The sequence below is a fragment of the Nicotiana attenuata genome, unplaced genomic scaffold (genome assembly GCF_001879085.1).
Source record: "Nicotiana attenuata strain UT unplaced genomic scaffold, NIATTr2, whole genome shotgun sequence".
In the NCBI taxonomy this organism is placed as follows: Eukaryota; Viridiplantae; Streptophyta; class Magnoliopsida; order Solanales; family Solanaceae; genus Nicotiana; species Nicotiana attenuata.
This window is the reverse complement of record NW_017674147.1, coordinates 36,525-59,127: the sequence shown is the minus strand read 5'-3', so window position 1 is coordinate 59,127 and position 22,603 is coordinate 36,525. Positions and strand designations below refer to the sequence as shown.

Here is a 22,603-nt window from a genome sequence, read left to right as displayed (position 1 = left end):
ATATGTTACTCTATCTTTGAATCCAATATAGCATAGAATTCTTCTTAACCGAAGGACTGAGTTTTATCCTATGTGACAATTGTATCCAATATTAAATTATTTCATGAAAGAAAAGTGTAACTTTAAGGGCAAAAATGCCGGTTAATATTTTGAGGATATTTTTGTCATTCAATATTTAGCTTCTAAACATTCGTGCTTTTATCTCGGGGATACATCTCCGGATCATGTTATCAATACAAAATCCTGAACAGATAAGGCTCATCCCAATAAAACATGCGACAGTCACGAAAGAACTTTTTCTTTTGGACCGAGGAAAGGTCATAAGGAACAATACCGCTCGCCAGGTAGTTTGCAATGTCCGCATAGAATGGTGCTTCCTCAAGACTCGTGGCTAGTAATTGTTCATCTGGGAAAGTTTCCAAAATCTCTTCTACCTCAACCTTCTTTTCAGCTCCTTCCAGCCAAGACAAATGATCAGCTACTTGGTTCTCCGTTCCCTTTCGGTCACAAATTTCCAAATCAAATTCTTGCAGCAGTAGCACCCATCGAATCAGGCGCAATTTTGACTCCTTCTTCTCGATTAAGTACCTGAGAGCAGCATGGTCAGTGTACACAATTACCTTCGAACCTATCAGGTATGACCTGAATTTGCCAAATGCGAACACCACTGCCAGCATCTCCTTCTCGGTCATAGTATAATTTAGTTGGGCTCCACTCAGCGTTCTACTTGCGTAGTATATTGGATGCATGATTCTATCTTTTCGCTGCCCAAGAACTGCTCCCACATCATAGTCACTCGCATCACACATCAGCTCAAATGGTTGCTCCCAGTCGGGGGCAACTATGATAGATGCTGTTACCAGTCTCTTCTTTAATTCCTCAAAAGCTACCCTGCAGTCATTAGAAAACACAAAAGGGTCATCTTTTTCAAGCAATTTACACAAGGGGTTAGCAATTTTGAAAAAAATCTTTTATAAATCTCCTATAGAAACCGGCGTGCCCAAGAACTTCGGATTGCTTTGATAGAAGTGGGTGGTGGAAGCTTTTTTATCGCATAAACCTTTGCACGATCCACCTCAATACCTTTACTTGACACTAGGTGCCCCAAGACTATACCTTCCTGTACCATAAAATGGCACTTTTCCCAATTGAGTACCAGATTAGTCTCGATACACCTTTTCAATACCCTTCTCAAGTTTACAAGGCAATCATTGAATGATTTCCCTACCACTGAGAAGTCATCCATGAAAACCTCAATTATCTCCTCTACCATATCTGTGAAGATGACCATCAGGCACCTTTGGAATGTGGCGGGTGCGTTGCATAGGCCAAACGACATTCTCCGAAAGGCATAGATACCATAAGGGCAGGTGAACGACGTTTTCTCTCTATCCTCCGGGGCAATAGAAATCTGATTAGACCCCGAGTACCCATCCAGAAAGCAAAAGTGAGACCTCCCTGCCAATCTATCTAGCATCTGATCAATGAATGGCAGTGGGAAATGGCCCTTCCTGGTAGCCAATTTCAACTTCCTGTAATCCATACAGATTCGCCAACCAGTGACTTTTCGTGTAGAGATCAATTCGTTCTTCTCATTTTTCACTACCGTCATACCTCCCTTTTTTGGTACACACTGAACTAGGCTAACCCAGTTACTGTCAGAGATGGGGAATATGATTCCCGCATCTAACCACTTAATCACTTCTTTCTTCACCACTTCTTTCATGTTGGGGTTCAGCCTTCTTTGATGTTCTCTGGAAGGTTTGTGCCCATCTTTCAGTAAAATCTTATGCATACAAAAGGCCGGGTTGATCCCCTTGATGTCTGCAATGGTCCACCCAATTGCAGTCTTGCACTCACTCAGTCAGTCTCTGCAAAAGCTGTTCTGCCTGCACATCTAACGAACTAGATGAGATAATAATAGGTAAAGATGAGTTAGGTCCTAAGAATGCATACCTGAGATGAGATGGCAGTGGCTTCAGTTCCAACTTTGGTGGCTCTTCTATCGATGGCTTAGCTGGCGGAGTTTTTCTTTCCTCCAAGTACAAAGGCTCAAATTCGAGCTCCCTTCTCCAAAAACCTTGGCCTTCAAGAGCAATTACCCACTCTTCCAAACCTCTCCATTGGCTTCATCTAAGTTCATGAGACAGGCTGCTAGAGGGTCTTTTGTGTTCAATGCCTCATCTTCCTCCTCCAAAACTACATCCACTGCATCTATTAGAGAGCAATTAGCAAATTCACTTGGTCTCCGCACAGATTTCTGACATTGAATGTTATATCTTCACCGTTTAATCGCATTTTGAGCTCTCCAGTTTCATAATCAATTAAAGCTCTCCCAGTGGCCAAGAATGGTCTTCCCAAAATTATGGGAATTTCCTCGTCGACTCGGCAGTCTAGAATAACAAAATCTGCTGGGAACACAAACTTCCCAACCCGTACTAATACATCATCAAGAATACCAGAGGGCCTCTTCATTGTCCGGTCAGCCAGCTGTAATAACATAGACGTGGATCTAGCTCTCTCAATGCCTAACCTTTTGTAGATCACTAGGGGCATAAGGTTTATGCTTGCCCCCAGATCACACAGTGCCTTAGCAAATGCATAGTTACCTATCGTGCATGGGATTGTGAAACTCCCTGGGTCAGGCAGCTTCTCAGCTATGGGTCTCGTCACAACAGCACTGCAGGTCTGAGTTAGTGTAACCGTGGCCAAATCTTGAAAGTTGAACTTGCGGGACATCAAGTCCTTCATCATTTTCGCATAACTAGGCATCTCCTTTAGAGAATCAATCAATGGAATGTTTACTTGAATTTGCTTCAACATCTCCAAAAATTTCTTGTACTGCTCATCTTTCTGATACTTGGCCAATCTCTGTGGGAATGGTGCTGGAGGTCGCTGCTTCCCTGTGATTTGATTTTTTTCTTGTTCAGGCACTGCTTCTACTATCGGTTTCGGTGCAACCTCATTCCCTTTCACAACCTCTTGTTCTTTGTTGGCGTCTTCTTGCACATGTTGTACCGTCACCTCAGTTAAACCTGCTGATTCATCTATGTCAATGGGTACTGGCACCGGTGTCTCAGTCGGTCTGCTTTCGCGAGAAATTTCTTGCTCCAGATCTAGGTCTCTACCATTTCGGATACTCACTGCCATAAGCTACTTCGGGCCCTGCTCTTTTGGATTGATTTATGTGTCTACGGGTAACGTCCCGTGGGGACGATTATTTAAAGCCATTGAAATCTGTCCTAATTGGATCTCAATATTCTTTATCGCCGATTTATGTGAGTCTACTCTGTCAGTTAGTTTCCCAATGGACCCAATCATTTGTTGCATCATTCCCTCAAGTTTAGCAAACCCATCTTCGTGTCTCATAGTATATTGTTGTTGAGGTTATTGATAAGTCTGCTGCTGATTTTGCTAGTTGTACCCCTGTTGCCTTTGGTAAGGCACCACTTGACCCTGTGGTCGCATAGCCCCAAGATTATTGCTGTTGTTGTACTGCTGCTGAGCTGGTCAATATTGTTGATTCTGCTGACCCCAATTCTGACCACCTTGCCTCTGACCCCCATAGTTAGCCACATAATTCATGTTCTCCTGATATTGTTATTATCACCTTCAACACTCCATGAGCAGACATATGGTTGATTAATGCATGATGTACATAAACCCCCATTAGTTGCATCAACTATGTGTACCTGCTGCTTCTGGCCTGATTCATCAACCTTTTTGGTGAGGATGCTCATTTGTGTCAGTAGAGTGGCCATATTTTCAGCTATGGAGTTAGTTGGGTCTAACGCCACTGAGTGGACTACAAAAGTGATTGGAGCGTTTCTTGTTGTCCATCTAGAGTTTTGTGCCATCTTGTCAAGTAGGATCTTGCTTTCTCTGAAAGTTTTTCTCAAAAATGCTCTACCTGCTGAAGCATCAACATTGGCCTTCAAGCTATCTGCCAAACCCATGTAAAATCTATGCCCCAACAACTGCTCTGGAATACCATGATGTGGACACGTAACCAGCAGACCCTTGAATCTCTCCCACGTTTCTTGTAATGTCTCTGTTGGTTTCTGTCTGAAGCTCAATATCTCATCAATTTGTTGAGCAGTCTTGTTGGGTGGGTGAAATTTGTTCACAAATTGCTTGACTAATTCCTCCCAAGTAGTGATGGAGTTTATGAGGAGTGAACTAAGCCAAGTGTGAGCCGCTCCCGTCACTGAGAATGGAAACAACAACAGTCGTATTGCTTCCGGTGTCACGTTATATTGCCTCTGCGTGGCACAGATTGACAGGAAATTCTTCAGATGCTGCCGAGGATCTTCAACGTATGACCTAGAGAACAGTCCCTTGTTCTGCAACAAATGTAGCATGTTATTTGTGATTTGGAATGAATCTGCTTGTATCTGTGGGACTACAATGGCAGTTGCTAAGTTGTCAGCGGTGGGTTGTGCCCAATCGTACAATGCTGCTTCTGGCACAAGCGGCACCACACCCTGATTGCTTGGGTCATTCTCATTATTTCTGTTGTTTAGATTGTCGTCTTCCATGTCTGGTTCGATTTGTTCTGTTGAGTTCCGTTTTTGTTTGCCCTTCTTGTTTGCACGATTCAATGCCTTGAAGACTTTCTCAGGATCTGATAATGCTTCAAACAATTCACCAGTTCTTGAGGAGTTTCTAGGCATGCACCTGTAGCACCCAAGATTACAAACGTTAGAATTTCAATGTAATCAGTTTGAATTGAAGAAAATTAAATACACTAAGAATTTTTGCAGTTCTTATAACTGCAATCAATAACACCGCTAATTCCCCGGCAACGGCGCCAAAATTCGATCATGCCTAACTATGCCTTATAAAAAGGACAAAGCGGTCGCTGCAAATATATTCCGGTTAACAAGTCCGGAGTCGAATCCCACAGGGAATTAACCTATCAATCACAACTATTAGACTTACACAAATTCACATATTCAATCTTCGGAGATATTTAAGTAATAGATTGGATGTTTACTAACTAAATATTACGTAATGAAAATGCAGTAATTAAGAACTAACTATGAACGGTTCATAAACAAGAATTGGAATGATCTAAGGTTCTGACTTCCCTTATTGTCGGAAGCCTTTCCGCTATGTTTGCTATAAATTTGCCTAAGTCTTCTCTATCGATCATGAGCACTCTGACTGTCGTAACTCTCTCCCGAGTAATTATAATAATATACTAGACATATTCTCCGGAATTACGCTAGCTAGCCTTAATTACAGCTCACTTAGATCGCACCCAAGGTTTCGTTATCCCTAATCCCACCTTTCAACCCTTCGTATTGATCCCTCATATACGTTAGGAGTGATGTTGTTCAACAACTACCTAAATATGCACTCTCTCCCGAGTAATACATACTGAATAGGCACAGTCGATTGAGGGCCTTCAATCAACAGCAATCACAATATAGTTGAACAAATAGATAAAATACTATGGCAAATTTATATTAACATAACAAGAAAATCATCCTCCAATAGGTTCCATCAAAACCCTAGACTAGGAGTTTACCTATGCATAATCGTTTTCCCAATCATAACAATATATTCATCATCAATGATAAAACCAAGAGGAAAAGGTAAAAACTCTATGTCAAATCTTCCGTCTTGCTTCTTGCCTGTTCTTGCCTTCAAAATCCCTTCAAAAACCTCGATACTAACTTTTTGGGCGAGCTGGGCTTCTTATAGGTCAAGGAGAGTCTCCTCGGAACTTACAATTTTACCCCTGAAATAAAAATCCTCGGAGGGACGTGCGCGACCGCGGATGGGCCGCGCATATTGCCTTCTGTTCTGCTTGATGAGCGCGGTCAGTGCACGGCCGCGGATGGGCCGCGCACCTGGAGAATATTTCTGCCTTCAGTTTTCTTTCTTCTTTTGCGCGAGCTCACCTCCGATTGGCCATCCTTGCTCCAGATTAACTCCAAAACACTCTCAAATGTCCTCATAGCCAGGAATTGCTCCTATAAAGCACAAAGTTCTTAATTAGAGCAATTTGTTATCATTTAACATTCATATATCAATAAAGTATAGCTAAGTTGGAGTGTAAATGGTAGCTAAACTACATAATTATAGCCTACTATCAATATGCTTGTTAGTTCTCGTTGATTCTATATGAGTCTCTATTATTTGAGGCTTTGAGCTATGATAAACAGGTGTTTCAAGTAAAAACACAGAGATTTCTAGACTTCCCATAATTTGAAATGAATATAAAAGAAAAACGAGAAGGAAAATACTTATACTCCACTCAACCCTTGTTAATCTTCTCATTAAGGAGATCCATTCAAGCTTTCAGATTGATGTATTGGACATTGGTTGAGATAAAATAGCAACTTTTAAGCAATTAATTAATAGAATTAGCTAAATATTACACCTTTACGTTGACACTTGTATGAGAAGCATAACATCATACCTCATAAAGGTACTCTTTATTCAAGTGCAACAATCCGGTGAATAGGCAGTGCCTTTAAATTGCCACATGAAAGTAAATTTAAATAGAAGAGCCTTGAATGCTTAAACCATAAATTGAAAATTTTGAATTTACTCATTATGCATACGTATCTCCTTTTTTGGCTACCTTTTTCGCTACTTGCTGCAATGCACCAAAGCTGTAAACTTTTTCCTTTCTATTTAAGTAATTGGTTATTTGGAGTTGCAATTTTGAGCCTTTGATTTTAGTATACTCATCATTGACAATTGTCTATTTGATGACCTTGAATATCCTATGTGTATATGTGTAATACCGTTAAACTGAAATGCTGATCTTTGCTCTATATTACTAACTTTATACCATAAGTTTGAATTAGTACCAATATGTTATTATAAGTCATAATTTTATGATTTAAGTTCTTTTTATTAGGAAGTTGATGAAGTTGATCCAAGAGACATTTAGCTTAGATGGAATAGATGATTTTTCATTTGATTCAGTAAACAAGTTAACAATGCCATTGCTTTTGCTCAAGTGCTCAGATGTTTTTTCTTGGAGATAAATGAATCTCACATATGATATCTTAGGATCCTAGAAATTGTTAGAGATCTATGATTTTATGATATCCCAACATCCTTGAAATTGTTAGATATCAATGCTTACGTTAGATGTTTCTCATTTTTATCAACTCGAGTTTCTTTTCAATTTTGTTCGGTACTTTAATGTTCTATTTAATTTTCTTCTCATCTCTACTTTCCAGCGAGTATTCTTTTTGATTTTCTTCTCATATTTATCGTAGATGGACGAAATTTATTTGTTTTTTATTTTCTTTTTTTCCCTATTATTTCACATATATTGAGAAACATTCAAAAATTTTGGAAAATTAAACTCAAATATGCATATGTTAAATTTACTATTATTTTTATAACCGTACGACGTGTGGACAAATGTACTAATTAACATCTAATCTCAAAGTAACAAATAAGCATGGAGTTCAAGTCAACGGAGTTCACATATTAGCATGGAGTTCAGTTCACGTCTGGTTTGAGTCGCTAAACTTCGTACAAAGCAACGAAGAGCCAATTGCGAGAAGTACATAACCGAAAGATTCGGTTAAAATCAAACTTAAATTAAATCAGATAAGTATCCCATCAAATTTCAATGCTTTAGCTTATAAAAGTGTCAATTATTAAACACGGAGACTAGCGGGAATTGTTTCCTTATTCTACACGTATTTGATGGACCTCCCACCCAGGGATGACACAGGCAGGATATAAGAGTTAGGCACACTGTGACACTACTGAGGCAACATTCATGGTATGCTTTAAAAAGAAAGATCCATTTTTATTTTTATTTAAAGCAGATATGTACAATATTCCTGAAAGGTAGAATATATTTGTTTTCTGCAAAAGTTTTATTTATGCAACTCTCTCATCAAAACGTCAGAAAAAAACATCGCCACCATCTTCGAATCTCCATATGAAAATCTCGGATCAAAAGCTGGCGGATATAACACCATCTACTTGAATCCACAAATGCATAAATAGCTCAGTGCAATTTTGGATTCGGATTCACTCCCACAGATCTCAACGTCTCAGAGTGAGTCTCCCTACAATAATCGCACCAATAAAATCAGAAATTAAAGCACATTTCACGCTATGTAACCCAATTGCAAGAATATAGAAAAATATAGCAAAGTCTTTGCTATAAGACTATTGAAGTACCTAGCTAGAACATCCCCGCGCATAGGATCTGGCATGACAGATTGATTATCAAAATCCTGAACATGAGCCACTTTTCTGAAAAAAGATTTTTTAATAAAACTGTCGGAATCATTCAACACATTGTCCGGTTCAGCCACCTCTGGTACAGTTTCCCTTCTTGATTTCTTCACAGACACATTGGGCGAACGCTTCAGCTGATGCGTGGCTGTGTGTACCCCAAAACCCACTGACATTGCTATTAGTCCCAGTGCCACATACACGGGAAAGAACTCTCCTTTCAATCCCCTATTTCAAGTTTAATTAACATCAAGTTATTATATATTGCACTTTACCTCCAATATTTTTGCAACACAGGTGCTAATTAATTACAAAAATTTACCTTGGCTTAGCGTCTGGATGCTCAGCAGCAGTGGCATATGACCTGAGTTTGGTAAAATTAGATTTTGCAAATGTAGGATTTCCGCTAAGACGAGTAGCCATAGATTTCCACAAACTCTGCAAAGGTAGAACATAGATTGACAAGAGATCATGTCTGTGTAACACGTACTACGAACAATCTAATTTAACTCGAGGAATTAAGTAACTGTGGACTTACCGAATACCTGAACGCCATAATGCAAGATAGCAAAAAGAAATGAAAAGCTATAGAAAGAGCAGTGAGGGGGCGTTTACTGTTAAATAGTCTGGTTCAACTTAGTGATGCTTTGTGTGCAGCAAGTGATGACTATATACTTTAAGGAGACATCGTTATGCGAGACAAATGGATAAGCATGCAGAATTAAGGACACTCGTCGAGAGCTAACAAGTCCACTTTGCGCTAGCGGTGACTCATGGAGATTATATATCCTATTTTCTGATATTTTTGGCTGACAAGCCACTCTACTGCCGCATGTTAAATTATCCCCCGTGTTTTTTTTGACCGACTCTGGATGAGTAAAAATAATTGTGGCGAATTTGTTCAAGGTGTTAACTACCTAGTGTAGTTAGATAATAATTAAATGTATACATATAATATTTTTTTTTTATATTTTAACTCCATTGATCGAAAAAATCGTGTAAAGGAGCATTCAATGTTCAAAAGAGAACACAAAGATCTTTAGATCCAAAGTTAGCCAGCTTGAATGCAACAAAGATCTCAGCTACATCTAATTAATTTGGAAAAGAAGGTACACAAAAGTATGTGTATGCAAGGAAGCAAGAACTTTTTTTTTCAAAAAAGGAGAAAGGACTTTTTACTTCATAAAATAAATAGGGTCCATCAATTTTTAGCCGTGATGCCGTGAGAAATCCAAGTTTGTCCATTCTTAACCTTCTTTTATTTAAGAAGGTATAGGCACTCCTTTTATCTTGCTCTTCTACTTGCTTTCGATGAACGGACATCTATATCAAAGCTTTAACGCCTTAAACCCCACAAACTTAGTAAGATATACAAATTAGAAAGAAAATAAGAATAAGATAGTTTGTGTTTGGCTCAAAAGTTAACGATATACTTTGTAAGCGATAAAACAATCAAAAATAGAAGAGGGGTAAATCGTAGTCAAATATAATAAGCCTAGAGACGCAAAGATGATAATATTGTTGTAGATCTAATATTGCAAAGTGACAATGTTTACCAAGAAGATATTTTCGTAAGAAGTAGAGATATAGAGAGAGAAAGCCAGAAAAATGAGAGAGTTGTATTAGATCAGATCCCCCTTTTACAATGTGGAGGTCTCCTTTATATAATAGGAGACCTTCCTCGAAAGAATCAAAAAGTTACAAAGATAGGTAATGTCTCCCTAGTGTAGACGCTGAGTTCTAAACGATGTCGCTTTTGTCCTCACGGCCGAGTCGTACCCGCTACGTTGGTCGGCGTACACTCATTGGGCGTACCCACTGGCGTAGAGATACTGAGGGTCAAATTTGACCCTATACAGTTAGTCCCTCTGCTCGTTGGAGACGCGTTCGGTGGGCGTCTTCGACGGGCGGAAATACGAACCTCGGCTTAGGAGAATTTGACCTCGACCAGGGGCGGCAATATGAATGAAGTGAAATATGTGACGTTGTTGAGCCGCTGACGCGTGGCTTCCTTTTTGGAATGATGTCATCGCCTGTATGCATCATCATTATATTTGCCCCCGAGGCGGTTCAGAGGATGAAGTGACGTTTTGGTTTCCGGCGCACGTTTTGAATCATGACTCTTCGATTCCTGTGCAACTTATCCTTATAAGTATGAGAGAGGTTTGATCTGATTCCACTTTCAAGCCTCTGAAAAGTATTTTCTGATACACTCCTTTGCCTTTCTTTCCTGTAACCGTTATTTCGTGAGGGACTCTCCCACTTCTGTTGAAACCACACTTCCTATCATCAGTGCTTCGTTTCTCAAGTAGTATAATCATGACAAAATGCGGACAGAATAATAAAAAGGCCAAAGATAATGCCCCGTCTAGGGTTCCGCCATCTTCTGGTGGTGAAGGGAAAAAGGCGGAGAAGGCCCTTGTTCCTCTCAGCGTCGACAACGTCCTTCCGAAGGAGACGCACGTTCGCAGGGATTTTCCAACTAAAAGCCCTGATCTTCCCTGGGAGCACAGCGTTTTACTACAATCCCATTTAGATGATCTGCGAGAGACGCACCATATTCCGGACCACGTGGAAATGGTTCCGGCCGGGACGGATTATGCCAATGTGCACCGGCCTGGATATTGCACCTTCTATGAGTACCCGTTCTTGATCGGTTACGACCTTCCAGTCTACCCTCTGGTGGAGGAGCTTTGCCGTTTTTACAATGTGTGTCCGGCCCAGCTCACTCCTTATACCTTGAAGGTGTGCCGTATCATGACCACTTATGCTTAGCGTCTCGGTCCACCACCTCAGTTCGGTCTCAGCGCTGGTTACCTGAGGGGTAGCATGCTTCAGTTGAAAGGTCGTGGCGCAAAGGGCTTGGTCGTTAAGGCCGATGATAAGCCCAACCGACCGCTTTTGGCGTAAATATTTCTACATCAGGACGGAGCACCTGGCGTCGAATCCCGAGGGGTTCCCGGAAAGATGGAATCCAGAACGTAAGTATTTCTACTTGTAGATTCCAGTGCTGCTTGCGCTTTCGACCATACGGCCATTGTGACCTTTGTTTTTCTTTCTTCTCTTTTTTATTCGCAGCGAGGGCTTCTCCACCCCAGCTCGTTGATGACATTAAATCGTGGGTGGAAAGAATAATACCCTATGCGGAGGAGTGTCGTACCTGGGCTGCATTTCTTCGACAGTACGGCTCGTCAGGTAATTCTTTGGCTACGGTTTGGGGATTCCCTACGTATTCGTTACCTGACTTGTTCGTGTTGGCAGGTCGGAGCGCCCCCAAGAAGAAGAAAAAGAGCGTCGTCATCTTACCTGGGGCGGGAACTGATTCTGAAGATGGATACATACCCTGCGCCTCGCCCAGTGATGGTGCCGTGGAGATTCCCCAACCGCTGTCTGTGGCGGCGTCCGCGAGGGGAGCGACTCCTTCGATGCCATCCCCTCGGGCTGTGGAGGAGACTTCTAAGAGCGAGGAGACGCCGGAAAGAAAAAGACGTCGGTTGATAACCAGCAAGGGGATAGCCACGGCAGATGAGGGGGCGAGCGAGCCCCGTCGGGAGTCAAGGCCAGTTTTTATGGCGGATGCCATCCGTTCCGGGAGGTCGGCTCCTCATAGGGGGGGATGTTCTCGACGCCAGGCCAACACGCATTCCGTAGAGCGGCTCGTCGGCTGCCGTTGGGGAGGCGGACGATGATGCCGAGAGGGCGGGCCCTAAGGTCGCCCAAGCAGATGCAGAAGCGTCAACGCGGGGTCCGGCTCGTGTAGGGATGACGGTAGGTAGATCCAACCATCGAATTTTGATCCCGGGGGGGTATAACCTGTTAGAACACAGCGAGCAGGCCGCAGCGGATATGACCCTGCTATGTGCGGCCGTTGAGCGTGAAACGTTACAAGGGGTTAGCGACGGGGAACTATCCCGGAGGGTTGCCGGTGCGGCCTTACAGGTATTTTTTGATTCTCTTCATGCATCGTAAAATAAATTTTGATGCATGCTGACTTGCCTTTCATCCTTTTCCTCTTTTTTAGGCTCTCATTTTGGAGATAGAGAGGGGGCGGCGAGCGCAAAGGAAGGCTGTAAAGAAATATCGGCGGTGCCGAGTCAAGCATCAAGCGCCGGCGGACCTACTCAAGCAGGACCCGGAATTTCGGGTTTTCCGTGAGGGTCTGGAGCAGTCGGAGGCCCAGCTGAAACGGAGGGTGGCCGAGTTAGAGCAGATCGATGAGCAGCTGATGGCCGCCCTGGCCCGGAATATTGAGCTGGAGACTCTTCTCCAGTCTAAAGAAGAAGAGTTGGAGGTTGGCCGTGGGGTAGCGGTGGAAGCTGCTGATTTGCGGATCAAGGTTGCCGCCATGACCTCCGAACTCGATGCCAAGGCGGCTGAGATTGAAGTCCTCAAGCGGACTGTTGCGTCAATGAGGATGCGCATCGTGAGGCGCATGATATGTGGGTATACGCCGAGGCCAGATTGGTCGTCTTCGAGGAGTTCTTAGCTGCGGGTCGAGCCACCGAGGCGGAGGTTCAAGAGCAACGACGCATAGTCCGTGTCGCTCGTGAAACTTGTGGGTATAGTTCTGATTCCCTAGACCGGGCGGGCTATAACTTCGAAGATGTCAACCGTCTAGAATCCGGCTCTTAGATTTCTGCGGCCTATCAGGCAGAGGACGGCGGTGGACGAGATGGCGATCCGTCGGGAGGCGGTGATCAGGATGTCGAAGCCCCTTAGGACTTGTATTCATTTTGTTTTGCTGTATTTAGAGATGTAAATGGGTCCTTTTGTATATGCATTTTTGGATGATAATGGAAGTTATACTTTTGCTGCTATTTTCTTTCTGTACCCTTTATTTTCGGCCTTAGTTTTGTTGATGGTTTTAGCCGTGTGCGCAACTTCGACTATCGTCGAGTTACTTGCTGTCATAGTCGAGCTGGGTCGACTTATCGGCGTCGATGGCCTTAGCTATTATACAGTTGATGGCCTTAGTCGTGTAGGTGACTTCGACTGTCGTCGAGTCGTTTACTCACCGTAGTCGAATCTGGGTCGACTATTGGCGGCGATGGCCTTAGCCATAATGTAATTGATAGCCTTAGCTATGTAGGCAACTTCGACTGTCGTCGAGTCGTTTACTCACCTTAGTCGAATCTAGGTCGACCGTTGACGGCGATGGCCTTAGCCATAATATAATTGATGGCCTTAGCCATGTAGGCGACTTCGACTGTCGTCGAGTCGTTTACTCACCTTAGTCGAATCTAGGTCGACCGTTGGCGGCGATGGCCTTAGGCCATTAGTATAACTTGGTATGGCCTTAGGCCATNGCTGAGAGTCGCAATGGAGAACGAGTCGTCGAGCTCCATAGTTGATGGCTAGTTTCAGACCTGCAATAGCAGCCTCGTACTCGGCTTCGTTGTTAGTCATCTCGGGGCATCGTATGGACTGGCGAATTGTTTCGCCCGTGGGGACCTCGAGAACGAGTCCCAGTCCCGATCCCGAGGCGTTAGCGGCGCCATCAGTGTAAAGAGTCCATAGGTCGGCATTGGAGGGGGCACGGCGTGCCTCCAATTCCGCCTCTGGTAGTATCTCTGCGCTGAAGTCGGCTATGAAGTCGGCAAGTACCTGCGACTTGATGGCGTTCCTTGGATGATATGAGATATCGTGCTCACTGAGCTCTATGGCCCATCGGGCGAGTCTGCCTGATAACTCAGGCTTGTGCAGGATACTTCTCAGGGGAAAGGTCGTTACTACCTTTATGGGGTGGCATTGGAAATAGGGTCGGAGCTTCCGTGAAGCTACGACCAATGCCAACGCTAATTTTTCAAGGTGTGGATACCGTGTTTCGGCGTCCACTAAGGTTTTGCTAATATAGTAAATAGGAGATTGCGTACCTTCATTTTCACGAACTAGGACTGCGCTGACGGCGACCTCTGATACGGCTAAATATACCAGCACGTGGCTCGCCTGGGTTGGCTTTGGTTAGCAGTGGCGGTGAGGATAGGTACGCTTTCAATTTCCTTAGGGCCTCGACGCATTCCTCATCCCACTGTAACCCTTTGTCCTTTCTCAGCACATTAAAAAACTTATGGCATCTGTCGGAGGACCGTGAGATGAACCTACACAAGGCGGCTATTCGTCCCGTCAGCTTTTGCACCTGCTTTTTGTTGTTCAGTATCTCCGGTATTGCGTCTATCGCCTTGATCTGATCTGGATTGACTTCGATACCTCGTTGCGATACGAGAAACCCTAAAAATTTTCCTGATGCCACGCCGAAGGCGCATTTCTCGGGGTTCAGTTTCATCCCGTATCTTCTCAGTATCTCGAAGGTTTCTTTCAGATGGTCGATGTGGTCCTCTTTTCTTGTCGACTTTACCAGCATGTCGTCGATATAGACTTCCATAGTCTTACCGAGCTGCTCTTTGAACATTTTGGTTACCAGTTCTGGTATGTAGCCCCCGCATTTTTGAGCCCGAAGGGCATTACTTTGTAGCAGTAAGTCCCTTGGTGGGTGATGAAAGTTGTCTTCACTTGGTCCTCCTCGGCCATCATGATTTGATTGTAGCCGGAGTAGGCATCTAGGAAGCTCAGTAGTTCATGTCCCGTAGTGGCGTCGATCAGTTGGCCGATGTGGGGTAGTGGGAATAAATCGTTTGGGCATGCCTTGTTCAGATCGGTGAAATCCACACACATTCTCCACTTCCCGTTTTTCTTTTTGACCATGACAACATTGGAGACCCACTCGGGATACTTTGATTCTCTAATGGAGTCGTTGGCCAGTAGCTCGTCTACTTCCTTACCGACCGCTTCATTGATGGCGGCATTGAATTTTCTCCTCATCTGTCGTACGGGCGGATGTAATGGATCGACATTCAGTTTGTGGGTGGCGATGTCTCGTGGGATTCCCGGCATATCTGAATGGGAAAAGGCGAACAAAGCTGCATGGTTAGTTAAGAATTCACAATACTTACTTGGGTTGGCGAGACCTTGCCCGATATAGGCTTTCTTCGTAGGATCGGTTTTGTCCAATTGGACTGGGTCGAGATCTTCGACCGTTGCTTTACAGGCTTCCACAACGTCGGGGTCTTTGATGGTGTCCGTTGTCGGGTTGACCTTAGTCCCCGACACGGCTAATTGCTATGCCTCCTCGCTCGCCCCCTTTAGCTGTTAGGTGTGGGCGCAGTCTTGGGCTATTTTGTAGCATTCTTGTGCGGTGCGTGGCTCGCCTCGAATACTGAATACTCCCCATGGGGTAGGGAATTTGATCAATTGGTAGAGGCTTGAAGGGACCGCTCGCATGGCGTGTATCCACGGGCGTCCTATGATGACGTTGTACGCCGTTTCTTGGTTCATCACGTGGAAAGTTGTTTCCAGCGTGACTCCTCCCGCTAAGACGGGCTGTGCTATTTCTCCGGACGTCCGTTCCACTGCATTGTTAAAACCAGTTAGTGTTATGCAGCACGGTATTACCTTATCCTCGAGTCCCATTTGTATGAGGACCCTTGGGTGGATAATACAGGCGCCACTTCCGTCATCGATCATGACTCTTTTAACATTCGTATCAGCGATACGTAAAGTGATAACTAAGGCATCATAATGAGGGAAAGACAAACCGTCGGCATCAGACTTATCGAAGGTGATACAATCTTCGAAGTCCTCATACCGTTCATGGGCGATGGTCCGCTTTAGTCTGTGAGTGGTGGCGAGCTTGACGTGATTGATCGCTGAGTCGTCGTCGCCTCCGACGATCATGTTTATCGTGCGCGCTGGGGAAGGTGGCTTCGGCGGCCCGTGGAGTTGTTCCCGTCCGCGTGCGAAGTTGATTTTTCCTTTGTCACTTAGTAGCTCCCTCAGGTATCCCTGGTTCAGCATCCTGACCACCTCTTGCCGTAGGCCTATGCAGTTTTCGGTTTTGTGTCCTTGTCCTCGTTCCTGATGGAACTCACATAGGGCGTTTGATTCCTTGTGGCAGGCTCCGATTTCATCTTCTGCGGCCAATGCACCTTGGTGCCTAGCTTCTCCAGTGCGTACACTATCTCTGAAGGAGATACACAAAAGTTATGGGCAGTTAATAAAGGGGGCATACCTCTTTCATTTCGCAGTGGGGCGACGTGTCGCTGTAGTGCGTCGATATGCCTTGGTGGCGGATGGGAGGATCCGGTGTATGGCTGGTGTCGACCTCTGTTGGAGCGGGGGAGTTGTTCCCGTCGACCTTCGTTCCGTCGATCTCTCCTTGTTTCTGAGTGTATCGCTGTTAGCCGTTGGGTCGGCCCATTAAGATCATCCTCGTCCGCTCGTACCTCGGCGCAATAAGCGTTGTGGATTTCCTCCCATGTGGTAGGGGGATATTTCATGAGGCGGCTCAGCAGCTTCTTGGTTGCCCTCGAACCATCTCTGCTTAGCCCGTTCTGGAAAGCGGCGACTGCCATACCTTCCGATACGTTTGGCAGACTCATCCTTACCCTGTTAAACCTTGCCAGGAAGTCCCTGAGTCCTTCTCCTGTGTTTTGCCTGATGGCGAAGATGTCGTTGACCCTGGCCTCCGCTTTCTTCGCGCCTGCATGGGCTGTGACGAATTTATCCGCCATTTCCTCGAACGTTGATATTGCCTTAGCCGGTAGTTGAGAGTACCATGTTAAGGCCCCTCCTGTCAACGTCTTGCCAAACTTCTTCAGCAGTACCGACGGTACCTGTTCTTTCGATAGGTTGTTGCCCTTCACAGCGGTGACGTAGTGGATCAGATGATCCTCGGGATCTGTGGTTCCGTCATATACCCTTATGTAGGGTGGCATCTTGAAGGTTTTTGGGGTGGAGTGAGGAGCAGCTTCTTCGGTGTATGGTTGTTCAACGAACCTTCCCACGTCGCGTTTTGGTAGCAACTTGGGAGCACCGGGGATCTTGTCGACCCTCTCCTGATGTTCCTTCATCTGACCCCGGAACGCCTTGTTTTCATTTCCATTTCTTCCATCTTCTTTAGGATGGCTGTTAGCGTGCCATCGTTGGTCTGTGTCTCGATGGGTCTGTTATTTACTAGTGTATCTTCCGGTTCACCCATGGCAGCAGTGGTACCTACCGTTGGTGTACATACGATGTTATTTTGCGTGACCTCTCAACCAAGCCACTTAGAGTGCTTGTTAGCCATCTTTCCAGTAGCTCTTTGACCACTGAGAGTGCTTCCGTAGCCGCAGATGTGGAAGCTCCTTTTTCGTGCAAGATCGTCAGGCCTTCGGATGGGGAAGGTGAGATCTCTGCACCTGGTGTGATGCTAGGGGTTGCATTCAGGATGCCACCGTCACTGGCCTCATTGAGAGGGCCCAGGAGATTGGTAGTGACACCCAATATGGCTTTCGATCTTGTGCTATTTTCTGCCATTTTTCTGTTTTTGTGTAGTGTAGAGAGTGGTAGTTGGTTGATCTCTAGGTGGATACTATAATTTTGATTCTCGAAATCCCCACAGACGACGCCAAATTGTTTGGCTCAAAAGTTAACGATATACTTTGTAAGCGATAAAACAATCAAAAATAGAAGAGGGGTAAATCGTAATCAAATATAATAAGCCTAGAGACGCAAAGATGATAATATTGTTGTAGATCTAATATTGCAAAGTGACAATGTTTACCAAAAAGATATTTTCGTTAGAAGTAGAGATATAGAGAGAGAAAGCCAGAAAAATGAGAGAGTTGTATTAGATCAGATCCCCCTTTTACAATGTGGAGGTCTCCTTTATATAATAGGAGACCTTCTTCGAAAGAATCAAAAAGTTACAAAGATAGGTAATGTCTCCCTAGTGTAGACGCTGAGTTCTAAACGATGTCGCTTTTGTCCTCACGACCGAGTCGTACCCGCTACGTTGGTCGGCGTACACTCATTGAACGTACCCACTGGCATAGAGATACTGAGGTCAAATTTGACCCTATACACTTTGTCCCTTTATTACATTATACAATATAGTAGAAGTAGCTAGGTGGCCAGTAAATAATTTTGCAACGTGTTCAATATATAGCAGAGTCGAAAGTCGTCCATTGAGAAAGGCAATCACATGGCATGGGAAAGCAGCCAAATTGCATATTTACAGTACTCTCATTCATAAACAGGCACAATATCAAGGTAACCATCATGTAAACTTAACCATCTACTGATCTACTATATGACGTGTTCTACTCATATTTTCGTACAGTGTCACATAATAAGATATTAAACTCTAAAATACAACCAAAGTACTAGACAAAACCTACATATAATTTACAGCTTAATTTGGATCCACTCCTACAGTTTTCAAGGTCACTACACCCGGCTTCCTGCAATAATATAAAATTGCTAGATAAGTACACTGATACTATTCCATATTTGTGCTAAACGAAAAGAGAAACAAAATTGAAAAGCAAGTAATAGAAGTAATTAAATAGTAGTAATAACTTTACTACTAACTTGGTATAAACGTCGCCACGAGCTGGATCAGGAATGACACGGCTAGTAGAAAAATCCTGAATGTGAGCCACCTTACGGAATAAAGATTTGTTAATGAACTTATCGGCCTCTTCAGCAACATGTTCTGGCTCCACTATCTCAGGCAGAGTTTCCCTCCTTGATTTTTTTACATGCACATTAGGGGCTCGCCTCAGCTGATGCATAGCCGTGTGCAGCCCGAAACTCGCCGATAGTCCGATCATTCCTAGCGCCACACACACTGGCACAAAGTCTCCCTTTCTTGACCTGCAACAGTCAGAGGCTAATTTAGGACTGTTCTGTGTATTAAATTGAATCCATTTCTGGATTATGCATACGTCTTAAAAAATTAAAACGCAAACATATAACAAAACTGCTCTTATTTTTTTTTATTCCACTTGATACTAAATTTTGAATTAGGCCATCATCCGCATACAACAACAACAAAAAAGCCCAGTAGCCAGTAGCGTAGTCACATACGTTTAAGGGTGGTAATCGAAAAATTATACTGTATATATAAAAACTTATATTATGTATACATGTCAAAACGTTTATATTAAATTTTTAAACACCTTTCGCGAAATTCCTGGCTTCACTGTTGCCAGTGGCAATACATAAACTGTAAAATCCTTTATCAAGCTACGTAAAAGGAGTAGACTATGGAGGACAATAATCTTACTTGGGCACATGAGTTGCGTTAAGTTGGACAGGTGAAGCTGCCTTAAATTTTGAAGTGGCTGCTGTGGCATAATTTACTGAGGAACTTCCCTTTAAGTGAGTAACCATGGATTTTAGATAAGTCTGCAACATCGAAAAAAATACCCTTTTATCTTAGTTTAATTAGCACTAAGATAAATAATGAGCAAAAGAGCATCATTCATCGCACCAAGTTATATAATAGAAGTAATTGGAACTTACCGCTGATCTAAAAGCCATAGAAGTAAAAAATTGCTGTAGATTGAACTAAGTTAAGATTTTGATAAATTATGATTCTAAGCTTGGTGTATCTGCTCAAAATCGAATTGTTTGCGGATGATCACTTTTGCACTTGTGATCCATTTAATAATAGAAGGACAGAGGGTTCCGGAGACACCTAGGACATAATAGAACAAGGACCCTATGATTTTACCAAATGGGAGTTTGACACATGTCGAGTAGAAATGAATCCACGTCACTGCCATGGGCATGGAAGTCTCCTGAAGCCACCAAAGTGATGTTTATCAGATATTGATCACTTAATTAAGCATAGTATCCAGAACTGAAATATTAGCCCTACTGAAATCATGGGCTTGAATAGTAGGGTACAACAAACGCTAAGTTGGGTTTATATATTGGGTTGATCCAATTGTCTGGAACGAAAAACTATAGTCAACTGTTTACTTTTTCAGTCGTTATTATACATAATTATATAAATATTATATATGAACTATAAATATATTATATATCCGTTAACTACTTTTAATTTAAAAAATTAAGTAGATGGCTATTTGGACTTATTCTTCAAAATCCATATTTAGGTGATTGTGGTTTATGGGCTGTAGTCCAGCAATGCTCATTGGGTTGAAAGTTACTGAAGATGGCTTTGTTCCATATACTGATACATTAACTCTGGTAGAAAAGATGTTGACGTGGGGCTGAGATCAATTTGCTTCACTTGCTTCTTCGAGAGTCGATTTGTTTATGCTTATGCCTACTTACCCCTATATCTTACCCCTATATCTGTCATATGGGATTCTTTCTAAAAGAAGATGATCATAAGTTAGAAAAATAATACGTACTATAATTGTTCTCTTTCATCATTTTATTTTATCTGCAAGAATGATATGTTCTGTTAAATTCATCTGCACCTCATTGAACTGTGATATGCTTTTGTCTTTCTACCAACTGTTTTATTATCTCATTGTTTGTACTTTGGCATTTCATTTTTGCTAAATCGTCAGGAAAAGTCAGCGTCGTGTAGCATCAAGAGTCCATAATTCATATCTTCTTAGTTTCTGAATTTAGCAATGCAAATGATACATTAGTCAGTACCATTGATTGATTTTTTTAAAACGTTACATATCAACATTTAAAAACATCAATTAAACAGCCTTACCTTATTTAGACCATGAGATGAGGCATCTTCTCTTGTATGACGGTACTCAGGACTTCCATATCTATTCCATTGTTTGGAACTCAGATCTGTTATCTACAACAGTTTTTGAAATATCTTTGCTGCTACACTACACTAAAAGTTTTCCTTCTATCAAGATTCAACAATTTACATATATACAAAAAATTTAATTTACCGTATTTGTACACTATAATTTCAACAAAAGGTTTCATGTTGAAGCAGAACATATATATTTGAGATTAAAGTATGGCTAAAGATGATCAATATTCGTTTGAATGCAGATTTTTTGTTTCGATAAGGATATACAAGAATGCGAATCACGCGGACAATTTTTTTCCAACTGCGTATTTTCTAGCACATGAAATGCAGATAACAGGGCTATAAAGTGCACCATTTTGTAACAAGTTATAAGGATTTTAGTTTAGATGCTTGTCAATCGACACATCCTATCCGTGCTTCTATTTCCATTACTACTGACCACTGTTGGCATGAGTATAACTTGTTACTTTCTGTCAGAGCAACATAGTCTATTTTTCGACTACTACCGAAGGGTTAAACCACTTTTGGATTTACAATTATACTTCTGCGAAAATGAGGTAGCGAGCATAATTGCTCAGAAAATTGCTACTTTAGATCTAAACTGTCTTCTTTTGAATCTGCTGCTTCAAGTAATCATAGACGACATACGAAAACTTTACAACAGCTTTAACTATGGTTATTATGCCCGGGCTAATCGTAACTAGTAATTTTATAAATGTTGATTTACGACCAGAAATAAAGTATGAAAAAAGGCCGAAGTTTATTCATGAACAATTTATCGCACACAACTCTTTGTATTTTTCGCTAAGCATGCAGAGTCCGTATGACTACAAAAATCTATCGGAGCAATTCCTTGAAAGGTCAAAAATCTATCACCGCGACACAACTCAAAATCAGTGGATTATAAGCCCGTCCCTTTACCCTTGTCAAAAGATTACACTTTCGTTTGGGGCGGGGTTCTAACTTGTACATGCTTTTGTCAGACCAAACCCAGGGCTAAAAAGTCAATGATCTATTACACCACAAAACCATATATAATGATAATAAAAAGCCGTTTCTTAAAAAAAAATCCAAATAAAAGAGAAACCTATCACAAAATTAGCCTTGACAAAGGTCCATAATCATCAAAACTACTACAGTAGGTGGGAGAAAGGAAGCCGAACAAGTTCGTTAAGATGGTAAAAAGCTCTGGACAAGATGCCTTGTTTCTAATCTGTTTGGAAAGACACAAGAGCACAGTCACCTCACAAAGCTGTTGATAAGAGAAGCCTCAAGATCTAAAAGAGGTTTCAACCAGTATCACTTTATCCCCGGACAACCTGGATGGCAAGAAGAACAATCAGCAACTTCAAACTGGAACATACTAGTAAGTCATCAGGGAAACAAAATTGACAGTATTTCTATGAAATTCTTCTTGAATATGATAGAGTAGCTCATTACTTTATATTAGGAAATGTCACTCTATAGAAATTCCAAATTACATTGTAGCAACAAGAGTTAACACTCAAGAATGGTTGAGTCAAAGTGAGAATTCATACAGTTAAAGAACCAACAATAATAACCCGTAGAGTGCAACAAATCATAACTCATTATTCAAATAGGACAGGGAAACCAGAACAATGGGAACTACGTGCAGTTTGATAACTATACAAAACCAAGACCCCCCAAAGTTTTCCGCAAAGCCACAGGTTAACAGACTCAAAACTCAAGCAATCACAACTTTCAAAATTAAATTCCACAAAACCTGAAATGTGTGTGTGTGTGTGTGGGGGGGGGGGGGGTTAAGGTATAGTGGAGGCA

At 42.5% G+C, this 22,603-nt stretch overlaps 3 protein-coding genes across 3 annotated transcripts in view; all 3 read right to left on the bottom strand.

The window, feature by feature from the left end:
* Positions 1-7,756: 7,756 nt before the first annotated feature.
* LOC109218095 lies at positions 7,757-8,870 on the bottom strand. Its single transcript, XM_019382416.1, has 4 exons — positions 8,765-8,870; positions 8,549-8,664; positions 8,170-8,454; positions 7,757-8,054 (listed from the first exon to the last, which is right to left on the bottom strand). The coding sequence occupies exons 1-4, from the start codon at positions 8,780-8,782 to the stop codon at positions 7,994-7,996; spliced, it is 480 nt and encodes a 159-aa protein (XP_019237961.1). The 5' UTR covers positions 8,783-8,870; the 3' UTR covers positions 7,757-7,993.
* Positions 8,871-18,203: 9,333 nt separating this feature from the next.
* On the bottom strand, positions 18,204-19,705 carry LOC109218094. The gene is made up of 4 exons (XM_019382415.1): positions 19,570-19,705; positions 19,331-19,452; positions 18,634-18,918; positions 18,204-18,503 (listed from the first exon to the last, which is right to left on the bottom strand). Exons 1-4 carry the CDS (start codon positions 19,585-19,587, stop codon positions 18,455-18,457), a joined length of 474 nt encoding a protein of 157 aa, XP_019237960.1. The 5' UTR covers positions 19,588-19,705; the 3' UTR covers positions 18,204-18,454.
* A 1,981-nt stretch (positions 19,706-21,686) lies between these two features.
* LOC109218097 (eukaryotic translation initiation factor 3 subunit D-like) overlaps positions 21,687-22,603 on the bottom strand; it is a 4,250-nt gene continuing 3,333 nt past the window's right edge. The window contains exon 2 of the mRNA XM_019382417.1: positions 21,687-22,122. The gene's annotated coding sequence lies outside the window, so the exon portion shown is untranslated. The remainder of the gene's footprint in view (positions 22,123-22,603) is intronic.